General features: G+C 50.1%; 1 protein-coding gene across 3 annotated transcripts; it reads right to left on the bottom strand.

Moving 5' to 3' along the window:
* Nucleotides 1-2,669: 2,669 nt before the first annotated feature.
* Nucleotides 2,670-19,642, bottom strand: STMN3 (stathmin 3). 3 transcript variants are annotated; one of them, XM_021527337.3, is made up of 5 exons: nt 19,078-19,376; nt 8,855-8,950; nt 8,333-8,508; nt 7,667-7,858; nt 2,670-7,192 (listed from the first exon to the last, which is right to left on the bottom strand). In XM_021527337.3, exons 1-5 carry the CDS (start codon nt 19,094-19,096, stop codon nt 7,133-7,135), a joined length of 543 nt encoding a protein of 180 aa, XP_021383012.1. In that variant the 5' UTR covers nt 19,097-19,376; the 3' UTR covers nt 2,670-7,132. The 3 variants fall into 3 exon arrangements, with proteins under 3 accessions (XP_021383012.1, XP_031362408.1, XP_031362407.1); XM_031506548.2 differs by lacking the exon at nt 2,670-7,192 and adding an exon at nt 19,554-19,642 and having other exon boundaries at nt 7,223-7,858; nt 19,078-19,226; XM_031506547.2 differs by lacking the exon at nt 2,670-7,192 and having other exon boundaries at nt 7,223-7,858; nt 19,078-19,381.
* Nucleotides 19,643-20,325: the final 683 nt, after the last annotated feature.

Genomic DNA, 20,325 nt, shown 5'->3' with positions numbered 1-20,325 from the left:
TGTGAGGGCCCAGGGTTTAGGAGGCACTCAAGAATTTCTCAGCGAGGACTTTTAGCATGATTTTACCACATTGCACTTCTTCTGTGAGTAGGTGGTTAACACGTTCTGGGAACGGATGAGCAAGGCCAGAGGCCCCAAAAGTCGTGAATCCCTTTTGGAAGCACTCGCTGTGTTTCCATTCTGTCAGCTTTTCACAGCTACTGGGTGGGTGGCTTTTCCTGACAGGTGTTCAGGTGGCATTTGGTCTGTTTAGTATCTTTTACACAAATTTCTAATGATCCTGCCTGATATATTTGTGGTGGTTTATTTAATTTTTTTTTTTCCCCAAGGCTCTTCCTCTTTTTTTTTTTTTTTTGTGTCCCCATGCAAACCAACCCTGCCTGATAACCAGCTGCCAGCTCTATTTCCTTCATCTTCCCCCTTACCAGTCTACGCACTTTAATATAATTAAAGTGCTGTTGCACAAGGAATTGTATTTTTTTTCCTCCCCCGAGATAAACAGTGGTAACCAGCAAGGTTAAATCACCCACTGGAAATGGTGACTCCCTTTTCCTTAGCAACGTCTGTCTGTCTGCCAGCGCCACTGCTGCATCTTTGGGACCCCAGTGGGGTTGGACAGGACAGATAAAAGGTCCCTTTTTCCACTAAAACCGTCTCCCTGCAATGCCCAAGAGCAGTGGCCTTATCAAGGTGGTAAGAAGGCAGCAAACCCCTAGTTATGCTGCCCTCCCTACTCTGGTTTTCCCAGCAGTTAGTGGCCTTTTGGAAAACAAAACCTGGCTTTTGCTGTCAGATCCCAGGACACAGGAAGGTCTCTGGGCTCCTCCTCGCACAGAGAGTGGGATGATTTCACCTCCTGGCACCTGATCTGCTCCCTGCTCTGCCCCTTTATCAGTGGGCAGACTCGCTCCAGCCATGGTGCCAGTGATGCTGCCGAAACAGGGTGAGCTGTTATGCTTCAAACCAAATCACTCTGCAAAATTTCAGGGTTTTGCCTGCCCAAGGGAGTTTTTGCATTCACCTTGGCAGAGCCTCTGATCCCTTCCCTTACCTCAGGCACAGCTCAAGCACTTTGTAGGGATCCCTTCAAGAGTTATGTAGGTATTTTGCTTTCTTGACTTGGTTTTGATTTTTTTCCATAAGGAACTCTTGACATGGCATGGAGTGACAGGGGGCAGGGTGAGATTGGATATTGGTAAGAAATTCTTCCCTGTGAGGGTGGGGAGGCCCTGGCACAGGATGCTCAGAGAAGCTGTGACTGCCCCATCCCTGGAGATGTTCAAGGCCAGCCTGGAGAGGGCTTGGAGCAGCCCTCCAAGGTGTTCCTACTCATTGCAGGGGGTTGGAACTAAACCATTCCTTGATTCTATGATTTTGTGGGTGCTAGAGTCTGGTTCAAGCCTTCAGTAGTGTATCTTCAGCACTCAGCCCCGCAGGGCTGCATGGAGGTGGGGCTGGAAGGTGGTGGGAGTCTCTCCACAATTCCTTCCACTCATCCTGCCCCAGTAGATCCCATGCCTCTGTGGTTTTCTCCTTCAGATCACAAAAGGATGTGTCTTGATTTAACTAGTTAGGAGATCCATGCTTGGTCTCATCAGTATATCTCGAATTGTCTGGCACCAAGGACTGTGCCTATTTTCCTAAGACAAATGCAGGGGTTTACTTTGCTACATCCATGTTTTAGAAGAGCCTGGGTCAGTGGACTGTATCAAATCTCAGAGGAAAAGGGAGCAATGCTGCGTTTGCAGTCAGGTTGTTATCTCCGGAATCAGGAAGGTCAAGCTGCAAAAATAGAATTCCTGTTTGTGCAGGCAGCAGCATCCTGAGGACACATGGGAAAAGCATCAGGCATGGGCTGCTTGCCACTGCCACCACTGTGATGGCCCCAGCACTGTCCTGGCACTGTCCTGGGAATTAAAATTAAAATCCCCCCTGCCTTCCCCTCAGTTTGTCTCCTTGTACACCGAGCTGAACTCTGTGGAAAGTCTCCCACACTGGTTGTTTTGATGGATCACAAAATGTGGGACAGCCCAGGAGGATGCTGCCATTTCAATATCCCCTCAAGGACAGAGAGGACAGTGACCAGTGACACTGGGCACCACCTGTGGTGGCAAAAGCTCTCCCCACAAGACAAGTGGGGGAACCTTTCCCCAGCAGCGAGGAAAGCAGCCAGGCACCCTCCCACACTGTCCTTGTGGATTATGAACTTCCCTATTTTCAGTTGTAGCTTTTGGACATTTTTGTGTGCCTGGCTCCAGGGATGGCACTGGGAGCATTGGCCATGCAGGGTCTCATGAGTTGGGGCCCATCTCTCTGAGGACTACAGCCCTGCTCCCTCCCACTGTGTCCAGCTCAGACTGGATCCTTTCTCAGGAAAAACTCATGAAGGAAGTATTGGCCTTTTAATAAAGAAGCTCACGTGGTTTCCAGAACTGCACTTGTATTTGTAACTGTTTTGTATCTTTTTTTGATCTTCCTGTGTAAAGACTTTGCACACCCTCACTCCTAGCCACAGGGGGTGGCAGAAGGATCCTCATTAAGGCATTTATTATGTTGTCCCTCTGAGAATGATGATAAACTGTCAATTTCTGCCTCTTTTATTCGGCGTGAAAAAGTAGTCACTGAGCATTCAGAGGATTAGGGTCTATTTTGTTAAATCTTTAGGTCAATTTTCTGTTTAATGCTGTTTATTGGTATTCTCACAATACAAAGAGAAGCCTTGCAACTAAAACAACCCGGAGAGAGACGGACATGTACGGTTTCATACCAACTTTATTTCTTTTTTTTTCCTTTATTTTTTTTTCATGATCACTTCTTTTGCACAACAACAACCTCAAGTTGACAATGAAATGCATGTGGCAGACCAAAGGGAACCGGACAAGGCTCTGTTAGGGATGGAAAGTCTTTCCATGACACTGCACCCAGCACAAGGGATGTGATCCTGGCTGTGGCAGGAGGAGCACATCCTGCCTGGAGGGCAGCTGGGGTGCTGAGCCCGGGGGTGACAGCTCAGCCCTGTGCCCACACAGTCATCTTCCACCCCTCTCCTGCAGCCACGGGCTGGGGTGTTCCTCCCGGGGTGCACAGCTGCGTATCCCAACTCCATACTTTGGTACTTTCCATTTCAGAGCACTTCAGAGACGTGGAGGCATCGGCTCTCCCGTGGTCCCCGTGGGGAGGGAGCATCTATGTCCCCTTGTCAAAGGATGTGGGAAACTAAGGCACAGGGGATGCCAGGGCAGGGATGCCCAGCTGTCCCCTGTGTCCCTGCACCCCGGGGACCACAGAGAACCCACACATAAGCATGGGCCAGTGCCCCTTTGCTGCTTTACTTAGACAACTGACTACAAAGGTGGAGTTTATTGGTCTTACTATGTCATCTCATCCCTAGCATGGAGAGAAAGAAATCTCTAGCACCGTAAACAGCCATTGCCTGACTCATTTCAAGTGGTATCAGAGTGAATGTGCATATATTGTTTCCACAGATGCGTTTCTGTGCATGTGTGCACAGCCGGGTGCACAGCCACCGCGAGGAGGACAGGAATGCCATGGGAGGGAAATAACAAACCCTGTGAGACAGGATTGCAGAGCCAGGGCCACAGTCACACTGGGCTAAGCTAAAGCAAGCAAGCTGAAGTTTACATTTGAAAGGGAGCAGCAATACTGACCTACCCCCGAGGTAGGATGCATGCAACTCCTCAACTCCCACTGGCCCTGGAAGGTCAACTCAAAGGGAACCCCACAACTGGGCTAGAGCAAGATTTTTTAATTGCTCCAAAATAATAAGACAAGGAATAGGCTCAGACCAGAAGTAGTCGAAGGGGCCAGCATCCTTGGAAGTGCCTGTTTACAGGCAGAGCTGAGCTCTGCTGTGTGGAATAATGTGGGCACAGAGCTGTAGTTCGGACTACAGCTGGTTGTGCCTTTCCTACAGCTTCACCCATCACCCAGCTGTTGGAGCCAGGTGGGAGCTCATTTAGCTTCAGCTCCTCATTCTTGCCTGAATCAAAGGCTCTTCTCCAGGAGGGCTCTTGGAAGGCCTATGCATGCACATAATGATGTCACCCTCCTGACTTTCCTCCCTCACACTGCTGCCACACTTGAGGTCCAGGCAAGGATGCTGTGGGTGCCCTGAGGATGCTCCCCCTACAAGGCACATTCCCATGTCCATATGATGCTGCTAAAATGGGGCTGGAAACTTTTGGTTGAACTCGATTCATTAACACCTTCAGGGATCAGTGGAGACCTCAAACCACCACAACAAGGAAGGTGACCCCAAGAACTGGAGGGGTTGCATGCTATGTCCACATCCACGGTACATGGGAATGCTCCAGGAATGACATAGGCTGGGGCAGTAAGGATGTTAATGAGGATACTTAATTAGTCTCATTTGAGTCATGAAGTATGCAGCTGCACATAGCCAATAGCATGAAAGGATATGGAAAAGCGTGGAATAACCATGATCCTGGCCCCTGCCACGTGCTGCAGGTTGGGCACGGTGCTGCATGAGCTCCTGGCCACAATGGGTTTGGAGCAGCAGTGGACACTCCTCATCCAGCCAACAGCAGCCAAAGCAGTCACACATTTCCCTGATAGTGCCCAGTGGCCCTGGACAAGCTCCTGAACATCCCTACTCCATCCATCTGCACCAGGCAAACACGGCTCCGGGACACGTAAAGCCTCTGGCCCCACAGGTGAGGCTGTTTCCTTGGCACGGCGTGTCTCAGCAGCAGCTCCCCGACATTACCAATGCACAGCTCTCCCTGCACATCCCTGCTCCTCTGGTGCAGGAGCTTCTCCTGCAGTAACACATTTCCCAGCCATCTCCACCATCCCTCACTGCGCCAACCTGATGGAGGGGAGAAGAATTAGTCTCCCAGTGCTCACACCTGCATGAGCACCATCTGCCAGGCCATTCTGCACTTGCCATGGGAATTTTTGCCAGGAAAAGCTATTGCAAGAATAAGTCTCCACTTGAAACCCATCTAGGCTCTAGGGAGGGGGAAGAGAGGGACGTGGGACAGCACAAGGGATGGAGAGGGAAAATCCAGGCAGGAATTGAGCCTGGAGACTCAGGAGCTGTTTGGGAGGATGGTTCTGACCAGCACAACCTGTTACAGCTCTCTTCCAGCACATGCTAAACCTGACAGATCCTCCAGCTTCCACGGGGTTGCAGGGAACCACCTGGAACCTCCACACGGGGAGGTTTAGATCAACACTAAATTAGATATACTGGAATTGAAGCATCACTTATATTCTTCCTCTCAGCCCTTCCTTCTCCTCCCAGCATGAGGAACAGCCGTCCCCACTCTCACTGCCCTGCCTGCAGGACTCGGCTGCCTCCAGCTCCCAATTCCATCATTTTCCAGCTGCTCTCTGGTCCAGCATCCCACTGGCACCCTGCCTTCACCTGGCCCAGCCTCCGACTCCTTCTGAGCCCCCAGGAGAGAGTGAAAATGGCCATTTCTCTTGTTTTCAACTCTTGCTCATGAGTACAACATTTCTGATAATAATAATCATAATAATCATAGTACTAAAAACAGTATTTACAACAAGCTCCAGGTCAGAATTACACACCAAGCAAACACTCAGCACCACAGAGAGTAGGACAGGGTTAATATCCCGCAGATACCTTCTCAGATCCCACCAACGTGGGACACAGACATTTGACAGTTTCAACCATTTCTTACACACAAACATTTCATTTAAATTACTTTTTAATTTTTTTTTAAACTTTTTAAAATTTCTTGTCACTATATGGATGAGGTGATGCTGGCGGCGATGCCGCGCTCTACACAAATGCTTATCTAGGACAGCTGCTACTATAAACTGATCATTAGCTACTGTTAAGAAATTCAACCCTCAGTTTCCTTATTCACCCTAAATCTAATTTTCTTTTGTCACTGACAGCACAGGAGCTTTCTAACAGCCCTATTGTCCCCCCAGACCAGGAGGAGGGCTTTGGGAGTAAGGTAGCCCTTCCTTTTAGGAGCAGAGTCCCCTGACATCAAGCCATGGCCATGGAGGGATCCCTCCCACATCCAGCTGGGAACTCAGTGGAGATCAGAAGAGAGCTCCAGGTTTTGGTCTCCAGCAATCTGCCCTGTGATGGCCCCAAAGAACCACATCCATCACTGGAAAGAGGGAAGGATTCTTCTGTTCACTAAAAGGCAATTTCACAACCATGCACCGTCTCTGTTGGATTTACTTTCCTCGCAGGGTGGAATCCTATCTTGTGGGAGCACTGGGGAGTCTACAGAGGACTGAGGGTCTCTCCCAGGGCTCCCACGGAGCTGGAAATGCAATCACCACCCACAGCTCTCCCCGGCAGAGCAGCCAAGACCTCTCAGTCCCCCTCAGCTGGGGAGAGGGTGGCTCAGTGGCCACCCAGGGCATCAGGCAGTGCCCACTGTGACAGGGACTTGTCATGATGTGGCACCTGGCACCAAGCTTTGGGTGGAGCCCCTCAGCTGCTTCCACACGGGTTCTCAAAAATCACCCAAAGATGAGGACTGTGGTCACTGCCTACCTGGGCTGGCTCTGAAGGCAGCCAAAAGTTGGGGGTTCTGCACACTGCAACTCCTGAGCCATCCATCCCTCTCCTTCCTCTCTCCTACCATGGGCAAACAGGAGACTGCTCCCTATTTTACTTCCCACACAGAAATCATAACTTATTCCCATTTTCCTGAAACTGATATTTGGCTCAGAGCAAACACCAAGAGGAGGAAAAGCCCTGGATAAGAAATCCGTATCTCTGTGACACTGGTGGTTGAATTTATCAATATCTTCATTTGGTTTGTTTTGGTTTTTTTTACATCAGTTTAAGAAATATTATTTTTTTAAAAAAGGACAAAACCCTCCAAAGAAGCTGTTTGATTGACTGATCGACTGATTGATTCTCTATTTGATGTGAACTAGTTGCTATTCTGCTTAGAGGTCCCTATGATCTGTGAATCCCCACAAGCACTGACGATTGGGGATGCAGAGAGAAGCGTGTAGCTGGGGGACGAACACCGGGGAGGGGGGATGGAGAACCGAATGCTGCATCTAGACAAACAAAATAAAATGTGTTGGTTGGTCAACTGGTTGGTTTGTTAACAGGAATCAGGTGCTAGATGTGTAGAAAAGCCCTTTATCCAGAGATCTCCTCCCGCTGTTCCTTGTTCCTGCGGACTTCGGCTGCGTGCAGTTCCTGCAAAACGGGAGAAACGACACCGGGCTAACACGCCCTGCTCTTCTGATCAATATTTTCCTCCTGCACACATGATTTCATCAGACATAAAAAAAGAGACCAGTTTCTCATCCAAAACATTCCAAGGGCAGGGGTTTACACCTGCAAAGAGTGAAGGATCATCTGTGGGAGCTTGGAGGTGATGGAACCTCCAGCGAACTGGCTCCTCTCTCCTACAAAACCCTTCGGCCACACAGCCCATGGTGGGACTAATGCTGTGTCTTTAGACTTGCACTTACCAGGATTACTCAAGCTATGTTCTCTACTCACCTTGAAGGACATAACCCCCTTCCTCACACTGCTCTGGAGCAGAGCTCCTCCTTAGCCACCAGCACCAAGGGAACACCCTGTCCCTTGCACCCATCACACCGGGACCAGATCCCATTTTTCCATAAGGACCAGCACCCCCAGCCCTGTCCCGGGGGTCCCACTCGCCTTCTCGCGGAGCCGCTCCCTCAAGGCAGCGAGATGTGCCTCACGGATCTCCCTGCTCAGCTCCATCTTGTAGTTGAGCTTCTCCTCGGCCAGGCGGCTGAAGTTGTTGTTCTCCTCCAGCGCCTTGTGCAGCACCTCCCGCTCGTGTTCCCGCTTCTCCGCCAGCTGCTTCAGCACCTGCGCCTCCTGGGTCTGCGAGGGATGGGGTGAGGCCACTGCTCTTCCAACCTTCATCTCCCCCGAGAGCCTTCCTGGCTCCCTCCTCTGCTCAAACCACTCTACCACTCCCCTCCACCCCATAACACAATCTTCTTGCTTGGAAGATACTTTTGCTGCCTTTTTGCTGCTATCACAGAATTGTCTAGGTTGGAAAATCCCTCTGAGATCATTGAGTCCAACAGGTCCCCCCAGCACTGGCCAGCCCACCACTAACTCATGTCTCCAAGTGCCTCAGTGATCACATGATGATGATAATGGACTCAAATTCCCTGCTTAAATTACACTGCAGAACCCCACTCCATTATTCCTATGTCTCACCTGACAATTTCCAGTGGAATAACAAGTGTCAGAACATTTCCCAGCTGTTTTAGATTATTCCCACTGAGTTTTAGGGTTTGGTGCAATTAGCAGCAGAAAGGTCACTGCTTCTACAGGACATCTCCTTACCTTCCTCCTCTCTTCTGCAGCCTCCAGCCTCCTCTGCAGCTCCTCCAGGGACAGGTCCTTCTTCTTGGGAGGGGAGGAAAGGATTGGGCTCTCAGGAGATAAATCTGAAGGGGACTTCAGGATCACTTCAAAGCTCTGGCCTGATGCCCTCTTATCCAGCTGCTTCACCTCCATATCTTTGTGGGGGAAAAAAAACAGTGACTCTGTGAACCTGTTCCATTCAAGAGAGTGACCTGAGGTCATCAAGCTCCTCACACAGGACTTAAGATCTACCCATGTCCTGATCTGGGTGATTTTGTTTTATCTCCAGAATATCTTGATTAGTGATCACCTTCATCCCCTCCATGCAAATGCAATTAATTCAAAGTCATGGCATAATTACAGAAAGGTCACATTGCTGCTAATACCTTGTATGTCACCCTTGCATGAAGCAGAGAGACTCTGACTCTGGTAAGGTCCCACATTGCCTGTGGGAGAACAATCCAAACACTGCTGGAGCTCCTCTGGGAGCAGGTGACTTACCTCCATACTGGTAGATGGTGTTGGGATGGGGCTGGGTGTGGAAACAGGAACAGATGAGGGAGAGCAGAGACAGCTCCTTCATTTTCTCCTTGTAGGCTGAAAAATATGAAATGGCAATGAGAGAGATTCTAATGGCAACAGCATCTCTTTTTCATGGAGAAATTAAGCAAGCATCCCATCTTTAGTTATCAGACTCTATGGAGACTTTTCCATGCTCCCAGAAATCCCACTTGCAGCTACCAGACTCTGTGGAGACGTTTCCATGTTGCCGTAGCTTGACAAAAGGTCCCCAAGGAGTGTCTGATCTAGAGCAGCCTAAATTAGCTGCCAGTGTGGCAAATGTTATGGGAACACACAGAGCAGGGATTTAACACATCCAGGGGTATAAGTTTCTGTGCAGAGTTTTCCCTCCAAAGGAGCTGGGATGCTGCAGCCTGTTTAGTTAAACACGTTGGGACAGTTGCCCCACCCTTTCTCTGGAATTGGAATTTCCAGTCTCTGAGATAAATGATGCCCACTGACACCTGGAAAAATTGCTCAATCCCTGGCAAGTTGGGAATATTTCACAATTCAGCATTTCTGAGGTGAGGGTGAAGAGGCAAGAGGAGATCAGCAATGTGGAGAACAAAGGGACATTTGAGTGATGAAACTGTTCAGGAGCTCTGCTACCAGGGGAAGAGCTGGACCCCAACTTCACAAGGAACCTCCTGCCCTGCAGCAGCAGATCAGGGAGGATGTGAGTGGATTCTGCCACCACCTCAGCCCACACAGGCAGAGGTTGGCACAGCCTGTGACCACAATAACCATCCTTCTGTAAAGGACAGGAAACACTCAATCCTTTCTAGCTCTGCTGCTGTGAGCCCTCCAGTTTGCTCATTGTTCCTGTGACTGGAGGATGCACCACAGCAACCTCGGTGATCACAAGTGCTGCCCCAACACAGATTGCCCCAGAAGCAGATTGCTGCAATCTTCACCTGTATTTTTGGAGTTCAGCACAGTTAAGACAGTCAACTGTTTGCACACTGCTGACAAAGAACCTCAGAATAGAAGGAGTTGAGCACAGTGAGGTGCTCTGTCAGGCTGTCATGATCTTTATCACATCAGTGAAACCCTCACAGCATCACTCCTCTGTGGCAGGTCTGCAGCTGGAGCTCAGCTGTGAGTGCTGCTGTCTCATGGGTCCTGTGAGGCTCTGTCCTGGGCTGACTCCTTGGGTGACACCCAGGCTCCTGTGGGGACAGTGTCTTCATGGCTGCATGTGCTGACAAATCTGCCCCTACTCCTGCCCCTGCCACAGGCACAGGCATTCTGCTGTCCTGCCTTGCTCTGCCTCTGGGTTTCCCACATATCTTGGTGCTTTTGGCCTTGGTTTGTCCCCTCTGTTCTGAGCTCATTTCATGCTCCAGCCAGAGGCGACTCTGCAGTTCAGCTTCCAATGCCACCTTCAGGGCAAGACCCTCCCCTGGGCCAGGACAGGGAAATTCCCCGGAACACTGTGATCTGAAGAGGCATTAGACACAGAACAATTCTGAAAAAAGGAACACTGTGTGTATCACGTGCCCTTAGGAACATCTTTCAGATATTCTCCACTGCCTTCCCACAGCTGAGTGGGAAAACCTATGCCAGTTTCATGCTTTCACTGATTTTTCCTCCTAGGTACAGAACTTCACCACAATTATCACCGTTCTTTTGCTAAAGTACCATCCCTGAAGCTCAGATCTTGACTGAACACTTCTTAAACTTGCTCCCCATTCTGATTTAAACCTCCTGCCCAGTCCTGCAGTTAAATGCAAACCAAATAGGAATAGTTTACACCAGCAGTGGCAGCCAGACATCTTTGATTTTGTTCTTAATGAAAAAAAAAACTCTGGAGAGCCTCTGAGAGGCCCAAAGCCATGGCATGGAGCAGGCAGCTAATGCATCTCCTAATGTGCTGCCAAGAGCCCTGAGGAGGATCCCTGGGAATAGATGAGAGACATTATCATTTATTATCATTTAGACATCCTCATTTAATACAAACAAACCAGTCAACAAGGTCGTTGCTCCACCATTATGTCTGGTCCTGGGCGAAACCAAGGCATGAGGCAGATGTGCCATACCCCCGAACCCCTCATTTAATCCAATTTAATTGTCTGACAGCACTTGTTACAGAGCTCAGTGCTTTGTATTCCATGCCTTGGCCTTCAGCACTGGCACTGTGTGCAGATGAATCCGTGCTGCATTCCCTGCCTTTCAGGAGGTTTGCCGTGGTGATTTCACAGCTGCCTCCATTCCATCGGGATCTCCCCTGTCCTGCTTTCCCTTCCGTAGAGCAAACTGACCGTCCCTCTCTGTCAATTAAAGTGAGGAGGAGCAGGAGGACAGCAGGCTGCGGCAGAGCTGCGCTGAGCTGAAGCGCTCTGTGTCCTTCCCCCGCCCGGGGCTGCAGCTGCCCCGGCGCCAGCCGCCCGCTGCAATTAGCGGCACACGGGAGCGGGGCTGGAGCTGCCGCGGCCCCGGGGACCGCCGGGGGATGGTCCCGAGCAGCGGGAGGAGAGCGGGGAGAGCAACGGGAAGGGGCGGCGGGGAGGACCGAGCCCCCGGGAGCCGCCGGGGGATGGTCCCGAGCAGCGGGAGGGGAGCGGGGAGAGCAACGGGAAGAGGCGGCGGGGAGGACCGAGCCCCCGGGAGCCGCCGGGGGATGGTCCCGAGCAGCGGGAGGGGAACGGGAGAAGCAGCGGGAAGGGGCAGCGGACAGGACCGAGCCCCCGGGAGCCGCCGGGGGATGGTCCCGAGCAGCGGGAGGGGAACGGGAGAAGCAGCGGGAAGGGGCAGCGGACAGGACCGAGCCCCCGGGAGCCGCCGGGGGATGGTCCCGAGCAGCGGGAGGGGAACGGGAGAAGCAGCGGGAAGGGGCGGCGGACAGGACCGAGCCCCCGGGAGCCGCCGGGGGATGATCCCGAACAGCGGGAGGGGAGCGGGAGAAGCAGCGGGAAGGGGCGGCGGACAGGACCGAGCCCCCGGGAGCCGCCGGGGGATGATCCCGAACAGCGGGAGGGGAGCGGGAGAAGCAGCGGGAAGGGGCGGCGGACAGGACCGAGCCCCCGGGAGCCGCCGGGGGATGGTCCCGAGCAGCGGGAAGGGGCGGCGGGGAGGACCGAGCCCCCGGGAGCCGCCGGCGCGGCGCTCCCGGCCGGAGCTGTCCCTCCAGCACCGCCACCACCGGACCCGGCCGGAGCTGTCCCTTCAGCACCTCCGCGGGGCATGGGCAAGGGGAAGGACTGACTCCTGAAGAAATTAGAGAATCATACGAGCACAGAATCGGCTCAGGTTTGTTGGGATTGGGAAAGCTCTCCAAGATCACCAGGTCCAAGTGTTCCCCCAGTACAGTCAAGCCCACCACAAAACCATGTCCCCAGGTGTCCATCTACATGGCTTTTAAAGCCATCCAGAGATGGTGACTCCACCTGGTCCCTGGGCAGCCTCTGCCAAGGCTTGACAGCCGTTTTGGTGAAAATACTTTCCTGATGTCCAATCTAAACCCCCCCTGGCTCAACTTGAGCCATGTCCTCTTGTCCTGTCACTTGTTAATTGGGACAGGAGGCTGAGCCCCAGCTGGCTGTGCCCTCCTGTGAGGGAGTTGTGCAGGGTGAGGAGGTTCCCCCTGAGCCTCCTTTTCTCCAGGCTGAGCCTTCCCAGCTCCCTCAGATACTCCTGGTGCTCCAGACCCTTCCCCAGCTCTGTTCCCTTCTCTGAACACCGTCCAACCCCTCAATGTCATTCGTGTCCTGAGGAGCCCCTGATCCATGCCCTGAGAACAACATGGCTCACTGAAAGCCCCACACGTGTGCTCCAGAGCCAGCAGTTACACCCGTGGGACACGGGAGCATTGCAGTGATGGCCTTGCGCTCATGACACCTTCTGTGACAAAGAATTGTTTTATCAAGCTAAGCAAGAAAAGGCATCCTGTGAGGAGAGGTACATCCTCATATTCAGTAACTAAAATAAAGATCCCTGACCTCTGGGTTGCTATTTAGGAACCTGTGAAGATCAAACCTGAGATTTTCTGAAGCAAGACTTGGGCTGAATCACAGCTGCTTAAAACTCAGGGGTAAAAGATTGTCAATCTCTGCACTAGAATTTGCTTCAGAAGTATCTGCACTCCCATATGCAATAGATTTAAGGTTTTGAGGACATGTCTATGCCAGTGGACAAAACCCTTGAACTAGGAAAAGACCAGAATATGACATGGCCAAGGCGATCCTGCCCAGAAAGGATGGGTCTAATGCACAAATGGACATGTTTTAAGAACAATTAGACAGGGAATGCTGAACTTTTTACTTGAGCATCTATTTGCATTTTTACTTCTGTTAACATAGTAAAAATCATTTCAGCTTGCACTGAGCAAATATTTCATTTCTGTATAAATTCATCTGACTCAGGTCCTCAGGGACTTGATACCAAAGCATTAATTCAGTCTCAGAGGTGCAGCAAGAACTCTGCCTCACTGGTGGGAAGAGGATTAGGACAGGCTGCTCACTCAGGTGTGGCTTACTGACATTTTACTTCTCTTTTAAGGCAAACACTGCAATGGAAGGATCATCAGAAAAATTCCTTCCCATTTGTTTGTCTCAGCAGCAAATTCATTCACTTTGGTATGGCCTTCCTCACTGTGTCATGACAATTCACTGCTGTCATATCAGAACTGGGGTGAAACATTGCAAATAACTGAGTGGTGTAAACCAAGAAGTGAATAAACTGTAGAAGTTAGAGAAAATATATCAGTGTCTCATCCTCTAAAGTGGAGTGAGCTCATATTTTGTTGGCTTTAGAGGAATTTGAGCAGTGATTAAGCTACAATCCATAAAGGTGCAGTCAGTTCCTCAACCCTTCTGAACATTTCTGCCCTGCAATCAGCACAGGCTGATTCTGGTTTGGTTGTATTCCACTCCACACCCCATGAGCCAATCAATCTTTATTAAATTTTTTCATCAGGAGGTGCCCTGAGCCTTCACCAAGGCACCAGGAGGCTCAGGGTGCTCCCAGCTCTCTCTGGTGACTCCTTTCCTGTGCTCCCTCTAGTGCTGCAGGGAACAACCTGCATTTCCATACCCCCACTGCTGTGCACACCATCGATCCATGTAAAGTGTTTATCTCCAAGTCAACCCCCGGAGACATTATCCAGCTGCTCCCCAAGTGCTGGTGGTGCCAGAGATGGAGGAACAGCTGGGAATGGTGTGGTGCAGGAGCAATGGGATTCATTTTCCTGCTCATGATGTGCCTGGATGGTGAGGCTGGAAACCCATTATTCATTCAAAAGTTTTGTTCTCTGTTTCCTAAATACAAGAAGCTAAATTGCTGCCAGGTTTTGGGGTGGTGTTTAATGGCATCCACCAAAACAGAGCGAGGCCATCTCGGCACGACACTGACATGGCATCAGTCACAGTGAACTAGAGGCAGAGCAAGGTTAATTTATGGGAAATTTAAATGGATGAGACTGGATGTGCTCTGTCTGATAGCAGGGTCAGAGGAAGGTTATTACAAGGAAATAATTTGGTTTGTGAAGATAACTTTGGAGAAGTAAGAATTGCTTCCACAATGAATATTATCTCATGCAAAAATAAGAACAGGCCAATTATAAATGCAATCAAAGCTTAAACAGAAGGCACAGAAGACAGAGAGACAGGGAACTGAGACCTGCAGCACAGACTGCAATGCCACACAAACAACAAAAGCAACCAGAGTCCTCAACAAGCCTTGAGTACAGCAGGCTTCAGATATTCTCCCCTGCTATGAATTCTATCATAAAAAGATTGGCCCTTCAGTCTATTGCACTTCCACCTTCTTGCTCCCCAGCTTCCACAAACAAGTCAGCAGCAGATCTTACAGAACCAGAAAATAGCAGTGGGATTTTTGTTTGTGTTTCTTGAGGGGTTTGGAGTTTTTTTGCCAGCTCGGTAGCTGTAGCCCACACTGATGGTATAGGGACACCACGAGATCCAGGCCCAGAAATTACCATGGGCTCATGTGGAATCATCCATGAGAAGAGGCAGATGTGAGGTTTACTCTGCCTTCTGTCAGACATCTGCTAAACTATTGCCCAGGAATGGTTTCCAATCACCCACCTCCTTCCCCCCAGGTTTTATTGGCAGCTCATGAATGTCACAACAACCCGGGCTGTGCACAGCCAGTGCATCAGCAAATCACTCGAGCTGCAGCACTGGAACATGTGGGCTGCTCCCAGGAAAATAAGCAGGGAAATCTCCTCTTGTATGGACTCAGCAACAGAGAAGGGCCCAAGCTGTGGAGCAGAGCCCTGGCTGGGGGGTTACTCTTGGAAGGAGAGAAGCATGGCCTGGGCTGTTTTATAAAGCAGAGGAAGGAGCAAAATGGAAGCAGCTAACCCAGAGTGTTTGAGGAATTGAGGCAAACATGGGTTTGGATGGTCAGGTTTGGGTGAGACAAAGAGCTGTGAAAGAGCTGGGGAGCTGATGAGGCAGCAGTTCATGAGACAGTCAAAGACAGAGCCCAGTGCCTGATGTGTCAGGGACAGATGTGCTCTGTGACCACAGACAGTCATTTGGCCTCTTTGGATCTTGATTTCCTTCCCATTAAATGAGGATTATTGTATTTCCCCATTATATAGTGGTACTATTTGCATAAACAAATTCAGAGAGGATAAGATTCTCTAGGAGAGCAATAATCATGTAGAGGTACCTTGAAAGAATAAAAAAGATTATTTGTAATATGCTGAGCAGCTCTTTACCATTTGGGAGATGCTGAAGTAGCACAGCACATGCACATGGTCTTTGGTTGCTCTCTGGCTCTTTTGTATTTTCTAAATCACACTCCATTGGTTTAACTCCCCTCTGGAGGGGAGACTTTTATTTTTAAAACATAACTCACATCTGGAGGAGTAAAGCCCATGTCAGTAGGACAGCTGCGAGGGATTAGCCAGGCATGTTTTTCCAGTTAATTTAGGGGTATAGAAGTTTGGGTGAGTTTCAGGTCTCTCCAAGGATTGTCATGAAAATCCCTGGCCCTGTTCACCCTCTGCTGCCCATACTGCTGTCACAATGGGCTTATTTGCAGTCTTCTTGTTGCCACATCAGACCACTAAATATCAGCTTTTACTCAAAAGAAGGAAAATGTGTTCATCTGATAAAACAGTGCCTTCACCAGATCTGAACCAACAATGACAGATTCCAAGAAAGGGCTTATTTGAGATATTGGAAGCACCTTCCCAGAGTCTACATAGAACAAGATATTATTTATACTTTTTAAAATATATTATTTATACAAGGTATTATTTATATTTTAGAAAGAACAAGTATTTGCTTATTATTTAGATCCATTGTTTGGATGCACTGGTGAAAAAAAAAAAAAAGCCTACAATAATAGGCTCTTTAGGCATGTAAAACTGAATTCCCAATAGAAGAACCATAATCTTTTAAGGCTACTTCGACAGCCAAAGAAAAAGACAATAGTTATCTCTTGAGAGCACAGAGAGATGGAGAGCTTGATAGAAAGGATAGAAAGGACTCTGACTCTCCAACGTGGGCAGCAGAAATGTCAGGTCAGGGCAACACCACATGGTGTCCTTCAACGCCACCCAGAAAAGGGATCAGGGGCTAACCCAGAGCTCCATGAAGTCCCTCAGCTCTCACATTTCAGTGCAGGACGGGAAAACCTTGGCATGTGCCAAGGCGCATTTACCATGCCCAGTCATGAGGCCAGGAATGACAACCTGGTGTTTCCTCTTGGCTCCACCCTCCAGACACGCCAATGCCGGAGAAAGCCGGCGGGGATGTCACCTTCTGCATCATGTCACAACCTCGCGTCTCTTGATTCAGCCCGGCCGTGCCGGGAGCTCAAGGCACAAAGGCACAAAGGCACAGAGGCACAGAGGCACAGAGGCACAGAGGCACAGAGGCACAGCGCCTTGCGGGATGCTGCGGGATGCTGCGGGATGCTGCGGGATGCTGCGGGGCTCTGCCCTGCCGGGCTGCCCGGCGGCGGGGCCGGCTCCGCACTCAGCCGGCACTGAGCATGTGCCGCCATCCCGCGGCTCCAGCGCCCAAAACAGCCCCAGGAAACGCCTGAGGTGACAGGGAGACAAGAGAGAGGGCAGCCAGGCTCGGGGGAGCGAGCCCTGCTTCTTTTCATCCCGAGGATTTTGGTTGTTTGTTTAAACAAACCAAGCGAATCTTCCCGAGGGGGGTAAAGCCCCCGGGCACCAGCCGCAGACTGCAGCTGCCCTTCCCTCGGCACGGATCGGCTTTTGCTGAGAATAAAAAAGGAAATAATGAAGAAAGCAAACAAGGCTCATTCCTTAATTGAAGGATTCATAATTATTTTTCCTCTGTATTTCCAGCTACTCTCCACTGCTGCTGTACGAGCTGTGGGAGATGGGGAGCTGCTCCTGCAAAGGCAGCTGGGCGAGGCTCAGCCCCGACCCTCCCTTGGCACACAGCGCCCTATTCTCTTCCCTCCTGCCACAGCACTGCTTTCTTTGACTTTCCTTGACTTCCTACTTCTTGAAATTGCTTCTCTACTTGATCTGAGTCACAAGGAAGCCCCATTTCACGCTTCTCCATGATCTTAAGTCTCCTTGACAGCAAAACTGCATCTCTGGGAGAACGAGTTGTGCTGTGGGCACGCAGTGGGTTGGGAGGGTGAGAATGCACCAACTGGAAATCGCATGTTCTGCCTACGTGTGTTTCATCCACCACCTCGTCCATCTCAAGTTCGATGCAACCTTGGTTTGGAGGGCTGGTAAGTCTGAGCCTTCCCTCCCACCCCCACTGTGCAAACGAGGTCCAATCCTGCTCGGTAGGGAAGGCAGGAGATGGGTGGCACCTCCCAGGGGTGCACTGCTGCAGACGTTCATCGAGATAGGGATACTCGCAGAAATATATGCAATATCTGGAGCTTTTCTATCATAAACACATTTTGGCAATGCTGTTTTATATCTTTAACTGCATGCAAAGCCCACTCAGATTCAGCTGCGCCCTTATACTCCCTCCACATACACACCCCTCCATCTCTCCGTGCTTCTTCCCCCTGCATCTAGTGGTCTTTTAAAAGGAGTAAGGAATAGAAAATGCATGGCAGAAAACCTCGGCAAAGGGCAGTGAAAGAAGCAAGAAATGTTGCCTGGTTTGTGGACTGGTTCCCTGCCTGGGGGCCACAAAGCACTTTGCTCTTCCTTTTTGTCTGTCGCTCCTACACAGCCCTCCAGGATCTCACTTCCCCCTCCCAAGCCCCTCTTTGTAGGCTGCAGAATTCAGAGTCATTCCAAGAAAGAAAATCGGTTTTCTGAAAGAAAAAGACCCTCTAAACCCACCCACTGTTCATTGTACCATTTCAAGCTTCTCCTTCACCCACACTCCCGATTTCAGCCACTCGAATCCCTCTTTCCCAGTCAAAGGGGGCAAGACGGGTCTTTAGGAAGCTGGACCGAAGCAGCACAGCATCCTGGGCTGCCATCCTGAAGCACCCGAGCAGCTCCCGGGCAGCCGCGCTGTGATTCCCGGCACTGCTGCAGGAGGGAGGAAGGGCTTCCCTTGCAGCATCTCTTTTCACCCAACGCCATCAGAGGACCGCTCCCCTGTAGCACCTTCGAACCAAAAAATGTGAGCTGTGCAAGAAATCTGGGGCTGGGAAGCCCGGAGAATACACAAAAACACATCCAGATTCTTCTAGTTGGCTTTGGGGGATATTTTTAGGGCATTTCTGACTCTTGCCCGTGTCTTCCTCTTCATTACCCATTCAGGCAACACATGATCTTCACAAAACAAAATGTAATTTCTGATTTCCTTGCATCCAGCTGCACTGTATGCAATTTTTTCTCGGGGGAAAAAAAAAAAAAACTCTACTATGTTACAAAAATAAGATTTAATTGGCACGTAGCAGCATCTTCTAATGGCACAATGAAATGTCAGCAATACTTTAAATTGGCAAGTTTATTACACGTGTATTCATATTAAAATAAAAAGCCCACCTGCTATCTTGCATCAGAGGGGTGTGTGTATGGGGGAGGAAGGGGAACAATGCTGCCATACCAGCTGCCTCCTCAGCACAGAACTCCCCCGAAACCCACGGAGGGGAAAAAAAAAAAAAAAAAAAAGCAGCAAAAACCAATCCAAACCTTCAGAATAATGATAAAAAAAAAAAAATAGAATAAAACTTGATGGTTTTAGAAGCGCATTGATGTCAAGCCCCCGAGAAGCCGCCTGTCCTACCTGAGACGGTGCTGGCCATGCTGCGGCGGGAGCGGAGCGGTGCTGCAGGAGCAGGAGGGAGCGCAGGAGCTGCGGAGGTGCTGCAATGCTGCGGGGAGGGAGGACTGACTCAGCTGGAGGGGGCTGCAGCCATCCGCGGCGGGGAGAGGCTGGAGCGCCCAGAGAAAGGCGAGGGGTGGAAAGAAAAAGAAGGGTCACTAGTTCAGAATATTAATGAGCGTATCAGGCCTCCTTTCCTGGGAGGCTTTGACGGCAGATCCCTCCCAGGCAAGCCTGCCTGCCAGGAACACAGCCCCACGGCGGGGGGGGGCGAGACACACCCAGCCGGGCGCGGGCAAAAGAGGATTTTTTTCCTCCTCTTCCTCCCTTTCTTGTCTGTTCGAGATGGGCTAAACTGTTTTTTTCCCTTGCTGAAAACAGAATTAAGATTTTTTTTTTTTTTTTTTTTCAAACCAGCCATTCCAAGGCAGCCTCACCTGCAGGGCCAGGTCGGGGGTCTGGCTTGACTGGGCTGAGGTGTGAAGCCCAAACTCCAAACCTTGCAGCAGCTTTAGGCAAACAGCAAAGGGAGGAGGGATCCCAGCAGGTTTTTAGGCATGGGATTAGTTGGTTTTTTTTTTGTTTTGTTTTTTTTTGTTTTTTTTTTTTGCACCAGCACTGAGGCACTAAAAGAGCTGCAGTTTGGGGAGGAAACTGCTGTAAAAGTAAAGGAGAAAGAGCAAAATTGAGCTTTTCAATTTCAGTGAGAATTCTCTGGGTTTCTCCTCCACCCTAAGCACCAGGACCTCTTTTCTTATAATTTTCTGTCTGTTCTTTATAATTTCTATCATTTCCATTTGTGGCTATTGCCAGGGGCCAATGCTTCTGTGCTTTTAGAGCAACACACACACACTTGGGAGCAAGGAATCCTCCCAAACCCACACATCTCCTGGCACGCTGCAATGCAGACACTCCCAAACAATTCCAGCTGCTGCAGAGAACCACAGGTTGTTGGAATACCTGCCAGCGCTCTGGCTTGCTCAGGGGCAGAAGCCACAGACACTGCCTACTAAATTCAGTCTGAAAGATTAGAGATTTTTCTACTTTCCTATTTTTTTCCCCAGTCAGTGCCCTAACACTGTCATGGGAAAAAAAAAAAAAAAAAAAAAGAAAAATAGAGAAAATGTCTAACTCATAAAAAAATTAACACTATCCACACGTTTTCCATGTGTTTGCAACGGGACTTTTTTTAATGACCTTTAACTGCTC

This window comes from Lonchura striata, chromosome 17 (genome assembly GCF_046129695.1).
Source record: "Lonchura striata isolate bLonStr1 chromosome 17, bLonStr1.mat, whole genome shotgun sequence".
Lineage (NCBI taxonomy): Eukaryota > Metazoa > Chordata > Aves > Passeriformes > Estrildidae > Lonchura > Lonchura striata.
Note: the sequence above shows the minus strand (reverse complement) of the source record. Positions and strands in the feature narration are given on the sequence as shown.

Bases quoted from the DNA above. Each gene is read 5' to 3' on its own strand.
- STMN3 (XM_031506548.2), bottom strand. The intron at 8,509-8,854 runs GTAAGTCACCTG...TCCCCCACAAAG, and splicing joins CACCATCTACCAGTATGGAG to ATATGGAGGTGAAGCAGCTG. The intron at 7,859-8,332 runs GTAAGGAGATGT...CATCCCTCGCAG, and splicing joins CTGCAGAAGAGAGGAGGAAG to ACCCAGGAGGCGCAGGTGCT.